The 14,300-nt window shown below is 37.5% G+C and overlaps 1 protein-coding gene across 2 annotated transcripts in view; it reads left to right on the top strand.

Moving 5' to 3' along the window:
- The window catches only part of HAO1 (hydroxyacid oxidase 1), a 57,143-nt gene that overhangs the window by 29,109 nt on the left and 13,734 nt on the right, over window positions 1-14,300 (top strand). For both annotated transcript variants that reach the window (XM_036418133.2, XM_045574536.1), the window contains exons 4-5: window positions 3,513-3,688; window positions 12,880-12,971. In XM_036418133.2, the coding sequence (XP_036274026.1) occupies window positions 3,513-3,688; window positions 12,880-12,971 (268 nt within the window). The remainder of the gene's footprint in view (window positions 1-3,512; window positions 3,689-12,879; window positions 12,972-14,300) is intronic.

The raw sequence follows: 14,300 nt of genomic DNA, 5'->3' as shown, positions 1-14,300 counted from the left end.
CCTAGCGCATGGAAAGATAAGATATCCCCTGAAAATAAGACCTAGCACAACTTTGGGAGAAAAAAAATAATATAAGACACTGTCTTATTTTGGGGGAAACAGGGTAGTTGGGAAGGTGGACTAGGTATATGGCCCAGTAGCCTTTGAATTCTTTGGTTACAAAAACATTCACAATATAACAGTATTAAACAGCATTCCCAAAGATGTCCCTGTCCCTAATCCTTGGGGCCTGTGAAGCTGTTACTTTACATGGCAAAATTGACTCTGAGATGGGAAGATTATCCTGGATTATCTCACAGGCTGAATGCAACCAAGAGGTCTTCATGAGAGGGAGGCAGGAGTGTCCAAGTCAGAGAGGCGAGATGATGATGGAAGCAGAGGTTGGAGTGATGTTCTCTGGGGTCAGGGGACACAGGTGGTCTCTAGAAGCAGGAAAGGCAAGGAAAAGGATTCCACCCTAGAGCCCCCGGAAGGAAAATGGCCCTATCCACACCCTGAGTGTAGTCTAGTGGGAATCATTCTGGACTTCTGACCTCCACAACTGCAATATAATGTTTGTGCATTTTAAAGCCTTTAGATTTGTGATCTTTTGCTATAGCAGCAACAAGTAGCATACCCAATAATACCAATCTGTTCATTTTCTCTACAAGGTAGCTTCTCAAGGAAGCTACTAAATTTGATTACCATATTTTATTTTTAAGTCAACCCTCTATCAGCTCACTTACCTCTTATTCTGAAGCACTTTTTAAGATGCATTTATTAATTTATTTAAATATTCAGCAAAGATTATTTTAAATTGAATTTTAGGATTGGAAGAAAGAGAGAGAGAGAGAGAGAGAGAGAGAGAGAGAGAGAGAGAGAGAGAGAGGGAGAGAGACATAGACATTGATCAGTTGCACAGTGGATCCCGATAGGGGATCAAACCTGTATGAACCTGTAACCTCTTGGTGTATGAGACAGTGCTCCAACTCTCCAGCTGAGCCACTCTCCCAAGGCCTTTTCATTTATTTTATTATAGCACTTATAATCTAATTTACTCCATAAATTACTTATTGATTACATTTGTTGTTTATTTTCTGTCTCTTCTTGCTAGAATATCAACTCAGTGTGGCCAGGGATTTTTGACTGTTATACTGTATTTACTGGTCTACCCTAAACATCACAGTAGGTGCTCGATAGGTAGTGCTGAATCAATAAACAGAACTAGATTTGATCATGTGTGATTTACCCAATAAAACATGACTAATAAGAATTTTAGCAAAGGTTTGTGCTCAAACTTAAAACCCATTCCTTCAACCTTTCTTTTACTTGCCCAGCCACACTGAGGAAGAGATTAGCAGGGCTATGTTCTCAAATAAGCATTTCCCTAACCACATAATTAAAGGCTAGGGGTCTATGTACCAGTTCCTGTATGCATTATGAATCTCTGTCTCTCTCATATTGAGTTGATATCATAGGCTTTACTGATAGTTATTGTTTATTTAGTTTCCCACTATAGAGACATATAGCTTTATCTTTAATGGAATACTATCAATAACTATAATAAAACAATATCACATATTTCTCCATAATATTCATTACTGGTGTTACCCCTGGTGATTTAATAATGTTTAACTTTCTCTTAGAAGTTGCTACTGTTTTTATGATGCTAACTTACTAAAAGCTAAAATAATTTCTATATTAGATTAAAAAGTATACTTGAGGAACATTCAAGGCACAACGAGTTCCTTATAAAGAAGAAATTATATCCCTTACCTCTGGGTCATTAAATAGACTGGGATTCAAGAATTAAGTCATTAGTAATCATGTTATTATTTTGATGTTGCCCCCTTCCTTCCTTACAAAATGGAATACTTTGGTTATCAGAAGGCGCTTTAAGTGTTTCTTGTGTATATGTCATAACTCAAATAAAAATAGCATTCACGGAGGTTTTCTTCAGAGCCATTGGTAAAACACTCCATCGCGGGTCTCTGTCAAGATATCTGAAAACTTTTTCTTGGCTTCTGGCTTTGAACAACGTTTTAGAGCAACAACAAGGCTTCATTGTGCCCTGAAATTTCTGTAAGGCAACATTCATTCAAGTGTTGATCTGCATTGCACCGTCCAAGAATAACAACAGTTATTTATATAATTTTATCCATGTTTCTGTTTTTTCCTATCCATTTCACCCTTTCACCCCACCCCTGCTGAAACACTGTAGCTTGTTTGGGAGGGGTGTGGGGTGCTGTGCAGAGTATATACACATACAGATGTTTTTCTTTTTTTTTCCCCCCCCCCTCTGGTCTTGCTACAGACCAGACCTTTTACTTATTACCAATGTTACTTAAAAGTTTGGAATTTAATATCACTTATTATCATTTCTAAGTGATGGGATGGTTCTCCATAATACAGAGATATTTATTGACCAGAAGATTAGCTTAATTCAAGTTAGAATGACAATGGAAGACTCAAAGTCTGTTATAAAATATACAACATTTAGTCATTTGATTACAAAAGAGATGTTTGAGTATTCCCCTTAAAATCCAGACCAAGACTCAACAAATAGATGGGTATGCCTCTCATGGAGTTAGAATTTTCAATGACCTGTAAGGGCCTCCTAAGTCCATGAAACTATAGAGCTTATTGTTTAATACTTATCGTGAAAATTTTGCCAATGGCTTGAGTAGAGTTATGTGGGATGTGAATGTTCATATTCTTTGATAATATATGCCACCCAAGCTACCCAACCAGTTATTTTAGCTGCAAGTACACTAAAATGTAAAAAGCACTAAGCTTAGTTTTATATTAAAGGAAATCTTATGATCCTCTTAAAAATAATTTTAAAATAGTGTGCCTATGTAATTCTAGGTTTACATAAAATTGTTATAGTTATGGCTCCAAGATACTTTCTATATTCAATGGCAGAGTTAGTGCAAGGGAAAAAAGAGTTATGACTAAGTCAGAGGTCAATGTACAGCTATATTTTTACCCAAAGAAAAGTCTGGCTAGCAGGGTTGTATGCTTGATCGATCTCCAGTCGGGGGCATGTAGGAGGCAGCCATCTCTCTCTCTCCTTTTCCCTTCCTCTCTGAAATCAATAAAGCTATATTTAAAAAAGGGAAAATATAATTGAAACCAACCTATAGATTAGTGATTTTCAACCAGTGGGCAATTTTTAAAACATGCAATACCTGACTATTTATTTAGTCAGAGGCACTGACCTTTCCCCCCATAGATTGTCAAATTAAAAAAATGACAACAGCAAACACAATAGTTGTCCATGGTAAATGAATCAAAATTACACCAATTTTTTGGTTATATCAACAAAAAATATATTTTTTGGTGTGCCACAGAATTTCAGTAATTAACTTTTATGTGCCATGATATGAAAAAGGTTGAAAATCACTGCTTTAGATGGTTGAGGAGTGAACAAGCAATGGATTTGAAAAGGGTAACTTTTCTTTTCCTTTTGAGTGAGTCATTGTAAAGATATCTTTGAGGTGTTTCTCATTTTATATATCTCTTTATTTCAGGATGAAAAATTTTGAAACCAATGATTTAGCATTTTCTCCAAAGGAAAATTTTGGCGACAACAGTGGACTTGCTGCATATGTGGCAAAAGCTATAGACCCATCCATCAGCTGGGAGGATATTAAATGGCTGAGGGGACTGACATCGCTGCCAATTGTTGCTAAAGGCATTCTGAGAGGTTTGTTTATTTCTCTACTTGACTTCATACTGATTTTAGATCCTTTGTGGATATGATAATGACATTTTTAAGGGAAAATAATCAGGAAAAATTAACACGAGCTTCAAAAGAGACATTCCATCTCTCACTTCTCCCTTTTAATGTAATGTTAGTGAGTAAATAATGTCCAAATTCTTAGGTAATATACTGAAAGAGAGCAGGACTCCCATAAAGCAAGAAGTTACCCATTTTAAAGCATTAGGATACTGTTGCCTTTTTATTTTATTTTATTTTATTTTATTTTATTTTATTTTATTTTATTTTATTTTTCTTAGCTGTTACCAAGTCATGGAGTTTGACCAACTCTAGATAGAAGGTCTTACTTTGGCTTTAAGCTGCACCAGTTGCTCTTAGGCCAATGAGAAGCTCCAAGGATGACATTTCAGAGAGGAAGCAAGAAGAAGAGAGAGAGATAAAAACATGAATGATGAGAGAGAATCACTAATCAGCTGTTCCTTGAATGCCCCCCCAACCCCCCACTGGACAAGTTCCCTGACCAGGAATTGAACCATGACCTCCTGATTTATAGGTCTGTGATCAACCACAGAGTCACACTGGCTGGGCCCCAAGGATGATATTCTATTGTAATAACCAAACCTGTTTTAAGAGCTTCCTAATATTTTTGTTCTTGTTCCTTCCAAGTAACAATGATGATAACTGATTTCAGAGTGTGGTGAATCCCATGTCACTTCCCTATAAAGCAGTGGTTATCAACCTTTCTAATGCCACGATCCTTTAATACAGTTCCTCGTGTTTGGTGACCCCCAACCATAAAATTATTTCCGTTGCTACTACATAACTGTAATTTTGCTACTGTTATGAGTCATACTGTAAATATCTGTGTTTTCCGATGGTCTTAGGCTCTATGGCAGTGGTTCTCAACCTGTGGGTCATGACAGATTGTCGGTCAAGACCCACAGGTTGATAACCACTAGCAGGGTCACCTAAGGCCATCAGAAAACATAGATATTTAGATTACAATTCATAACAGTAGCAAAATTATACAGTTATGAAGTAGTAACGAAAATAATTTTATGGTTGGGGGTCACCACAACACGAGGAACTATACTAAAGGGTCGAGGCATTAGAAAGGTTGAGAACCACTGCTATAAAGAATGATTGACTAAGCCTGGCAGGTGTGGCTCAGTGGTTGAGTGTTGACCCAGGAACCAAGGGGTCACCAGTTCGATTCCCAATCAGGGCACATGCCCTGGTTGTGAGCTCAATCCCCAGTAAGGGGTGTGCAGGCTGCAGCCAGTCAATGACTCTCTCTCATCATTGATGTTTCTGTATCTCTCTCACTCTCCTTTCCTCTCTGAAATAAAAAAGTATATATTTAAAAAAACAAGAATGATTAAAATATTAAAATCCTTCATTATCAAGCCTTGAGTATTAAGGAAGTTGACTACTTCCCCTTTATCCACATGTATTCGATCCCACAGGGAGATACAGTGACTGTAATAATTTGGAGTGTTAATGTGAACACCCGCAAAAATGTGTTCTTGCCTTTGAAAACGTTTCTTTCAGTATGGCTAAACAGATAACTGACAAAAGCATATTATTTTAAATGGAAATGTTTAAGGGAGTGGCTCTGGGATGAGAGAGTCTATTAACTTACTTCAGGCTTAACAATGACTTAGAATCAAAACTTTTTAAAAGGTTTTATTTGAATATGTGAGTCACATGCCCCTATTTATAAAGCTCTAGGCACACCACTGACTTTATCTTTTTAATCTTAGGTATGCAGAAATGAAGCTAATAAAAGTAAAAGAACAGGCCTAGTGAAACTTTCAAGTAGAGGGAATATATTTAAATCCAGATCTGTCTTAATCTGTGCTTTAAAAAATATTGTTATACTCTTTCCTGTTGATCATTGCTCTAGTTCAGTTTCCGAGAATTAAACTTCAGTGAATTTATCCTCGTGTTACAGACACTTTTAAACAAGTTTCACTTACTTACTCCTATTCATATTGTCATCCACGATTACTAGTGCTGCCTCCTGTAACTATATTCATCTCTAGGTCCTCAGAACATTGACCTGAAGGTTCTGTCTCATTCATTCTTTTATCCATTTACTTATTCATTCACTTAGTCATTCCTTACATAAATATTTATTATGCTAAAATTAAAAGAATAATAATCATCATCTGAGGTCTTTGACCCTATTCTTGTAGGAGAGACAGAATTTGGGTGTGATAAGAGGTGAAGAGGCGGAAATCTATGCAGTATAAGGCTGAGTTTAAGATACAGTGTAAACAATTATAAGAGAAGGCTAAAGAAGGCATCAGAATGAAAGACGATGATTGAGTTTTGCTATGATACCAGGTCAAATGACTCTTAGACTAAAATAATAGCAAAAGAAAGCAGTTATGAGTACTAATTTCTAAAACATGTAAGCTGTATTGGAGAATGTAGACTTTATGTTGTTTGAGAACTGCTAAGGGTGTTGATCAGGGAAGCAGCCTTATCAGATTAGCGTTTTAGAAAAATCACATTTTGTATAATGTATCTAGTGGATGGATGGGGCAAAATTGGGGTCACAAAATTGTGGTATAATTGGGGTCCTTAATACTCAAGCCTTAATACTCAAAATTGGAGTCTATTTGTAATCATTTAAGAAACTGTTGTTGCTCAGGGTGTGGCTGACCTGAAATAAGTACAAGGGTATAATTGAATTAGAAAATCAGTGTAGTTTCCATCATTTAATTCACTCTCATTACAGAGGTGGCCTAGGGCAAATGGCTTGAAAACACCAAGAATTACATTTTAGTATATGGTAGTCCCACATTTATCCATGTAAAATAGGGAACAAATATAAGAATGAGATGAATGAGGCTATTTAATTTTTTAACTAACTTTTCAACTTAAGGTTCCAAATATATATCATTTTCTACAACTTTGCCCTCTAGGAGATGATGGAAATCTATTGACTTAGACTTTACTATCATGTGCTATGTTAAAAAAATATTTTGCTTTCTGGAACTTCATTCTGTTACCTAACACAATCATCTCTCTTTGATTCTCATCCAGATGGATTGTGTAATTTGCTTCCACATATTTTTGTAATGTTTTGCACATAGTAGATAGCTCAAATGTTGATTTAATGAAATCCTTAGTGAAAACTATATGAGTAATCAATGAAAATTCTATGAGTTTCTTGCTTTAGAGAGAGCTCAAAAGCAAGAGAGTTGAGACCTTTGGCATTTGAAAGGAAATAACCTATTCATACATGTATGGTTTACATTGTCTGGTTTCTCTGTAACTACTTATTTCATTTAGTTAACAAATAATTATGATTTCTATGACAACAACTGCATATGCTCAGTGTGGTGTGGGGGAGGGGTCCCAGGGGCGGCAGTGCAGGTTCTGGGAAATCCAGGGTTCATTCTTCCACAGATTTTCATCCAGAAGTCCCAGGGATTGACCTTCTACCAGAAAGACACAGATTATGTTTGCAGGCACATAAAATCATGGGCAACTGGAAAGATATCAATAACACATTCTCCTTACCACCATCTTAAGAATTGCATTTTTAAGGAAAGCAAATTGGAGAATAAGATTGAATCTCTTGCTGTGGTTAAACTCTGCCCTTGGAAAAGTTCAACACAAACTCCAAACATGCATTTGAGACAGGCCTTGGTCTTCGCCAGAACTCATGCTAATGAGCAAATGCCTTTATGAGCAAAAACATAGTGTTTTAGAGGTTTTTATTTTATTTTATTAAAAATCTTTTAAAAACAAGGTTGTCACACTTCCAAAATGGCTTTTTGTTTTGCAGAAACTGTGCTCTAACTAGCTTTTTTTCTATATACAATTTTTTTTTAAAGACATTCACTCACATGTTCCTGATTGTGTTTCAGACGCTGCCTTGTGTCTAGAATTTACTCACTAAGCTCCTGTAAGGTAGCACAGAGAGGCCTGCGCCAAAAGCTCCAAGGGCTTGAGGGTAAATCTTGAGCATTTACATTTCCCTTTGGTATTTTAGATTACATATAGAAGTAATGCACCAGTAAGATAGCAAACTGCTATTCCCTGTTGACCACTGTATTCACAATCAATTAAGGTAATGACCGACACATGAACAAATATGGAATGCCATAGCAGTAAGCTCTAAGGATTAATGGAAACATCAAAGACTCAGGAACATTTTCCTGAATCAGAACATTTTGACCCTCTCACTAAGGCAACATTGTTTCCTCTCTAGGTTAATATAAAATGTAAAACTGTGGACAGTGTTTAAGTTGCTAACAAAAGATGTCAATGAAACAAGGAAGGGAAGAAAGAAGGGAAGAAATGAAGGGAGCAAATAGGAAGAACAAAGGCCGAGAGAAAGATAGCGACACGAGGGGCGGTAGGAGAACGTGGAGATGAGAGCGTGGAAGAGCGGAATAGGGAGTGCGGAAGGAAAGAAGTAGCAGGCAAAGACGAACGTATTGCAGGACAAATGCAAGGCCGCGTAGACCGACACTGAACGTGAAATGAACCGGCACGATAAAGAACCGGCCACTACTCCTCGCCTGCACTTCCTCGCTCAACCTTCCCGCGGCTCCCTCCCATAAGCTTCCCTTCCTTTCCTCCCTCCCCCCCCTCACCCCCCTGCACCTCTTTTTCTTTCTTTCTTTCTTTCTTTCTTTTTTCTTTTATTCTTTCTTTCTTCTTTCTTTCTTCCTTTTTCCTCTCGTTCCTTTCCTCCTCCTCCTTTCTCTCTCTCTCTCTCTCTCTCTCTCTCTCTCTCTCTCTCTCTCTCTCTCTCTCTCTCTCTCTCTCTCTCTTCTTTCTTTCTTTCTTTCTTGGCATTCATGATCCTATTTTCCCAGAAGCCATTTCCTACATTCCCAGCACTGCCTAGAAAAACATGAGCAATTACTTGAAATGATAGAAGATAACAAACTGTTACTTAAATAGCACTTTCTCCAAATGAAAGGCTATTTGTAATTTTAATCCTTACTAAAATAAAAATTTTGTTGCTATAAGTAAAACTCAGGTTTGCCAAAGCAACCAGCAAATAAATATTCCTCTATCTATTTGTCTTTTTAATTTATACTTCTCATACCTGAGGATGATGATAATAAAGTTAGTATTTATCTGATGTTACTCTATATACTCATTCAATTAATTTAATCCACAAACCAATCTTATGTGGATTATTATCCCCATTTTATGGGTCAGAACATGGATGTGCAAAGAAGTGAAGTAACTTGCCACTTACATAACAAGCAGATATGGAATTCAAATCCATGTGGTTTGACAACTAAGCCTAAGCAGTTAATTGCTTTTTTATATTGTAGAGGATCTGTTTATTGATAATATTCAATTTCTCAAAACACACATTGCAACTACATAGTGGCAGACATCTGGTTATAAATTGGAGGACTGCATACATCCTCAATGATGGGGTTCATAAAATATTATAGTTCATATATTTTGACTTTTTATTTTTTACTTTTGATTTGATGCTTGAGACTCATACACAAAACCAGATCACTAGAGTAAACCACAATTCTAAATATCTATATTTATAAAAGCCTAAGTGACTGGACAACCAGCTGGTAGCTATGATGTACACTGACCACCAGGGGGCAGACACTCAATGCAGGAGCTGCCCCCCTGGTGGTCAGTGAGCTTTCAAAGCCAACCTCCCCCAGCACAGCTGGTCCAACTGAGCCAAACCGATCTTGGCAGGATCTAATCCAATTATTTAGACACAAGAGAAGTTATTTAAGAGACCTGTACATTTAGCTTCCTTTCTTTAGAAAGTTACGAGGGAATGCACTGTAACAAGGGGGACCATAAGCCAAATGAATGCATAAACTCGACTACAAGAGTTGCAACTCAGAGAGAGTAGGATCAATATATAGGATGAGGGTGGCAGTAGGTAGAGTAATCAGAGCAGAATAGAGCAGGAAGGTCAGGTGGGGAGGAGGGATGTCTGCAGAGGGAAAATAAGGAGCTTTAAGTAGATTAGAGTAAGTTAAACGTTTGAAGGCCTTGAGGATACTCTAAAATCTGATGAATCTTAGAGGGAAGATGGGTCAAGGGCAGGGAGAGATTAACCAAAGAAATTATATACATATATGCATAACCCGTGGATAGAGACAATAGTTTGGTGAAGGTCTTGGAGAAGGGGAGTGTGAAGTGTGAAGGGAGTCAATAGGTGGGAAAGGGGGACATCTGTAATACTTTCAACAATAAATATTTTTTTAAGTCTCATGATAAATGGAGGAAAAAAAAAGGAAGGCAATGAGAAATCTAGGAAAAGAAAGACCTGTAATAAAACACATTTGGTCCAAATATAAAGCAACATTAAAGTGTAAAAAATGAATTAGTCATTAGGGTTGGGAAAACCATCATCTTTCAATTTTAAAGCTAGAGCCTTTTCCTTATGGGTGACTCAAAAATTGTCAGTAATATCTTACAAGGTAATGAATCTTGGATTAAAACAGCCAAAACAGTCTCATAGAAACATTAGGTTTCATATTTAATATAAAAAATGTAGAATATCAATCATTTATTAGTATATAATAAATGCATAATAAATTGGGCTTACAGGTGAATAGATAACATAGAAAGTAGTCACTAAACACTGACATTTATATATCAGAGCACCTTTCATACTATTTCATTGCCTTTTAAGGTTTGTCATAGCATTAAAGGTGGATTTGACAAGAGCAACAAGGACATGATGACATGATGTCTTAGTCAGCTTGACTGCCATAACAAAATACTATAGACTGGGTGGCTTGAACAACAGAAATTTATTTTTTTACCATTTAGGAGGCTGGACTTCTGAGGTTAGGGTTCCACCATGCTTATTCTCTGATGCAGGCTCTCTCCTTGGGTTGTAGAGGCCCCTTTCTCACTGTGTGCTCACATGACTTCTTCTTTGTGAGGACATGGAAGGGTTGGGGAGCAAGCTCTCTGGTATCTTCTTATAAGGGTACTAATACCATCAAGAGAGCCCGACCTTTATGACTTTGTCTAACCTTAAATATTCCCTAAAGACTATCACTTTGGAAGTTAGGGCTGCAACCCAAGACTTTTGGGGGTTATGCAAACGTTCAGTCCAAAAAACATGGGTTTTAAATTTTCACATAACTATAACTTTAGAAGAAAAATAATACCAGCACCACTTTAAAATATGAGAACATTTAAAATCTAGTATTCTGTGAAACAGTTTGCAAATGGTGTTTAAGCATAATATTTGAAAACAATCAGAAATCCACATTCTCCTGTGATTCTTATTATTCTTAATTGGCTCTTCCCTAGATCTCCATTGTGAATTAATAAATATGTACAATTTTATATATCCATCTGCTTAAATTCCCAAATTATGATTTTCATTACAATCTTGAACCAACTATTTTTTATAAACTTGAGAACTAGCATTAGCAAATGGTTTGTTATTTGAACATGCTGAGAATAATAGTTTAAAATATAAAATATAGTTGGTCAGATTGTGAAACTGAAGAGGTAAGTGGTATGCCCTCAAACTATAAGTAAATGTTACACTAGATGCAAAATACAGAGAAGTGAGACAAACAGCAAAACTTGGATCATGATAGCTTATTGATTAGAAGTGATCCAGAGTGTTTTCTTTCTTTTTTTTTTAAAGTATATTTTATTGATTTTTTCCAGAGTGTTTTTCTTAATGAAGGCTCATAAGACCTGACATTTATCTGCTTTTCACTTTTGAGAAAAATTTGGACTTGACTTCCATCCAAGGTTATGGTCTTGCCTGATTTCTAGTTGTCCATTGTTTGGCAAGACAAATGCTGACTTCCTACAAAATGAGCCTTCCTAGCACAGTGGACCACACTATTCAAATCAATGGTTGGTCATCAATGCATCTTTTGGATTAATTTATTACCCAAAGGGTAATGTGTGGAATAAAAGGAGCCACATGCTAAACTTTACAAGCTCAGAGGAGGCCTCCATGATGGGCCTTACAAATTCAGAGAACTAAAGTAACCACATAGGATGGGCTGAAATTAAACTTCCTAACTAAAAACAAGTCATGGCAGATAGTCATGTTCTAGGCCAGTATCTTCCTTTACAAAAGGTCCATCTTTCCTTAATTGAGCCTGTCTATTGTCTTTTATTTTTTAAATTCTCACCGAGGATATTTTCCCATTGATTTTTAGAGTGGGAGAAAGAAAACAGAGAAATATCAGTGTGAGAGAAACACATCGGTTGGTTGCCTCCTGCATGTTCCTGAACCAGGGTCTGGGTTGGGGAGGAACTTGCAACCTAGGTATGTGCATGTGCCCTTGACCAGAATCAAACCTGGGACCCTTCGGTCTGCAGGTCAAGGCTCTATCCACTGACCCAAACTGGCTAGAGCCTGTCTATTGACTTTTTGCATCTATGATAACATATCTTTGTAATGTCAGGGTAATTTGCTTTTTCCAGACCTACCAGAGCAGGAGACAACAGAATCCCTCCTTGTTATTACTAAAGGCCGATCCGATGCACAAAATTCATGAAAGAGTAGGCCTTCCTATCCCCAGCTGCCAGCACCGGCTTCCCTTGCAGCCCCAGCTTCATCCAGAAGGTTGTCCAAAAGAACATCCTTAACCACCACCCACCCCCCCCTTACAAATTGTAGAGGAGTAATTCTGTTAACTGCTAAAATATACTTAGTACTTCCTTATGATGATAAATATTGTACATTTAGATACATGTCAATTTACAGTCTACTGATAATTTTATTTTATTTTTTAAAATAATTTTTTTATTGATTTCAAAAAGGAAGGGAAAGGAAGAGAAAGATAGAAACATCAATGATGAGAGAGGATTATTGATTGGCTGCCTCCTGCACGTCCCTCACTGGGGATCAAGCCCGCAATCCAGGCACATGCCCTTGACTGGGAATCAAACCTGGGACCTTTCAGTCCACAGTCTGACTCTCTAGCCACTGAGCCAAGCCAGCTAGGGCTGATAATTTTATTTTATAATTAAATTGTTATGACTGCTAACTTTTTTTGACCAAGATAGATCTGCTATTCTAGATCTAACCCTTGCTATGTCTGTGCTATAGGTTCCTAGCAAGATATATATGTGTGAGGTCAGGTTCCCTTTGATTTTGATGCTTTGACCTCTAAACCCAAGCCTTCTGTCAAGTAGTCTTATGATGATTGTCTTGCTTTTTCTAGGAGATGATGCCAGGGAGGCAGTTAAACATGGTTTGGATGGCATCTTGGTGTCAAATCATGGGGCTCGACAACTCGATGGGGTGCCAGCCACTGTGAGTTGTAACAAATGCTGAGATTGATTTTTTGCATTTCTCATTTCCATCAAAATTTTGATCATCTCTGCCTCCTCACTGTGTATGCTTTTGAACAGTCAAGGTAAAATATATGTGAATATATGAGATCTCAGATTTTTAGTTAATGGCACATAATTATCTAAATTAGATAATTAGTCCAATATGCTTATTTGAAAACTAAAAAAAAAAAAAAAAGTTAAATTACAAATCATTTGTGTGCAGGGATTACTCTTGTATTCATAGGTATATCAATAGGTATAACATAAATGGAAGTGTGAAAGAAATTATCATAACATAAAAGTCCACAAAGAGGAGCTAACAGACAGTTGCAGTATTTGCAAAGGCTTTGGTGGCGTTTGAGATCATTGATACAATTATGACATGAAGTCAGAAGTAGGGAAAGACTGCAATTTCCTGTGGATATAGGGTTTGAAAGCTGTAGAGAGATGGTAGGTGGTTGTGAAGGGAAATGAAATCCTATGGCTCTGGTGAGGTAGGCTGCAACCCAGATCAATCAATAGAATCTCTAGGGGTGGGGAGCAGAGGCACAAGTAATATTTAAAGCTACCCAGGAGATTCCAATGTGCATCTATTTTTATACACTGTATACTCTGTGCTAGGCAAATTGGAGACTAAAAGCTATACTAATAAAAGGGTAATATGCTAATTAGATCAGATCAATTGGACATCTTCTAGATGTCCGAATTCTTTCCTGACAAAGCCATGGTTGTGGGGGTCAAGGCAGAGGTAGTTAGGGGCCATTAGACTGACAGGGGAGGGAAGTTAGGGGGCGATCTGGCTGGCAGAGGAGGGAAGTTAGGCGGTGATCAGGCAGGCAGGTAGAGGCGGTTAGGAGCCAGAGGTCCTGAATTATAAGGGGGATATTCAAGGGGTCCCATATTGAAGAAGGTGCAGACTGGGCTGAGGGACAGTCCCCTCTGTGCATGAATTTTGTGCACTGGGCCTCTAGTCTAGATATAAAAGTGAACCAAACTGACTGGAAACGTGTGATACTGAGTTAAAACTATAAAAGAGAGCAGTTAACCCCAAGATGAACAAAGGCACTGGGGCAGATTTTGAGATCAAGAAGTAGGGGCCCAAAATAGATAAAAAGTCATGAAGACAGACACCTATCCTGGAGTTAATTTCATGGATCCATATCCAGAATGGGGTGAGGAGCTGGAGTGGATGTGGTATTTAAAAGTAGTTCTCTTCCATGTTGTCCACTTGTGGAAAATAGACCACAATTCTTTTAGATGAGGCAATAGTTTTGCTGTTGCCTTGCACCTCTGCTCTGTCTGCATGGGG

The sequence above is a fragment of the Pipistrellus kuhlii genome, unplaced genomic scaffold, assembly GCF_014108245.1.
Source record: "Pipistrellus kuhlii isolate mPipKuh1 unplaced genomic scaffold, mPipKuh1.p scaffold_m20_p_6, whole genome shotgun sequence".
Taxonomy (NCBI): domain Eukaryota; kingdom Metazoa; phylum Chordata; class Mammalia; order Chiroptera; family Vespertilionidae; genus Pipistrellus; species Pipistrellus kuhlii.
This window is presented reverse-complemented; position numbering and strand designations above follow the sequence as displayed.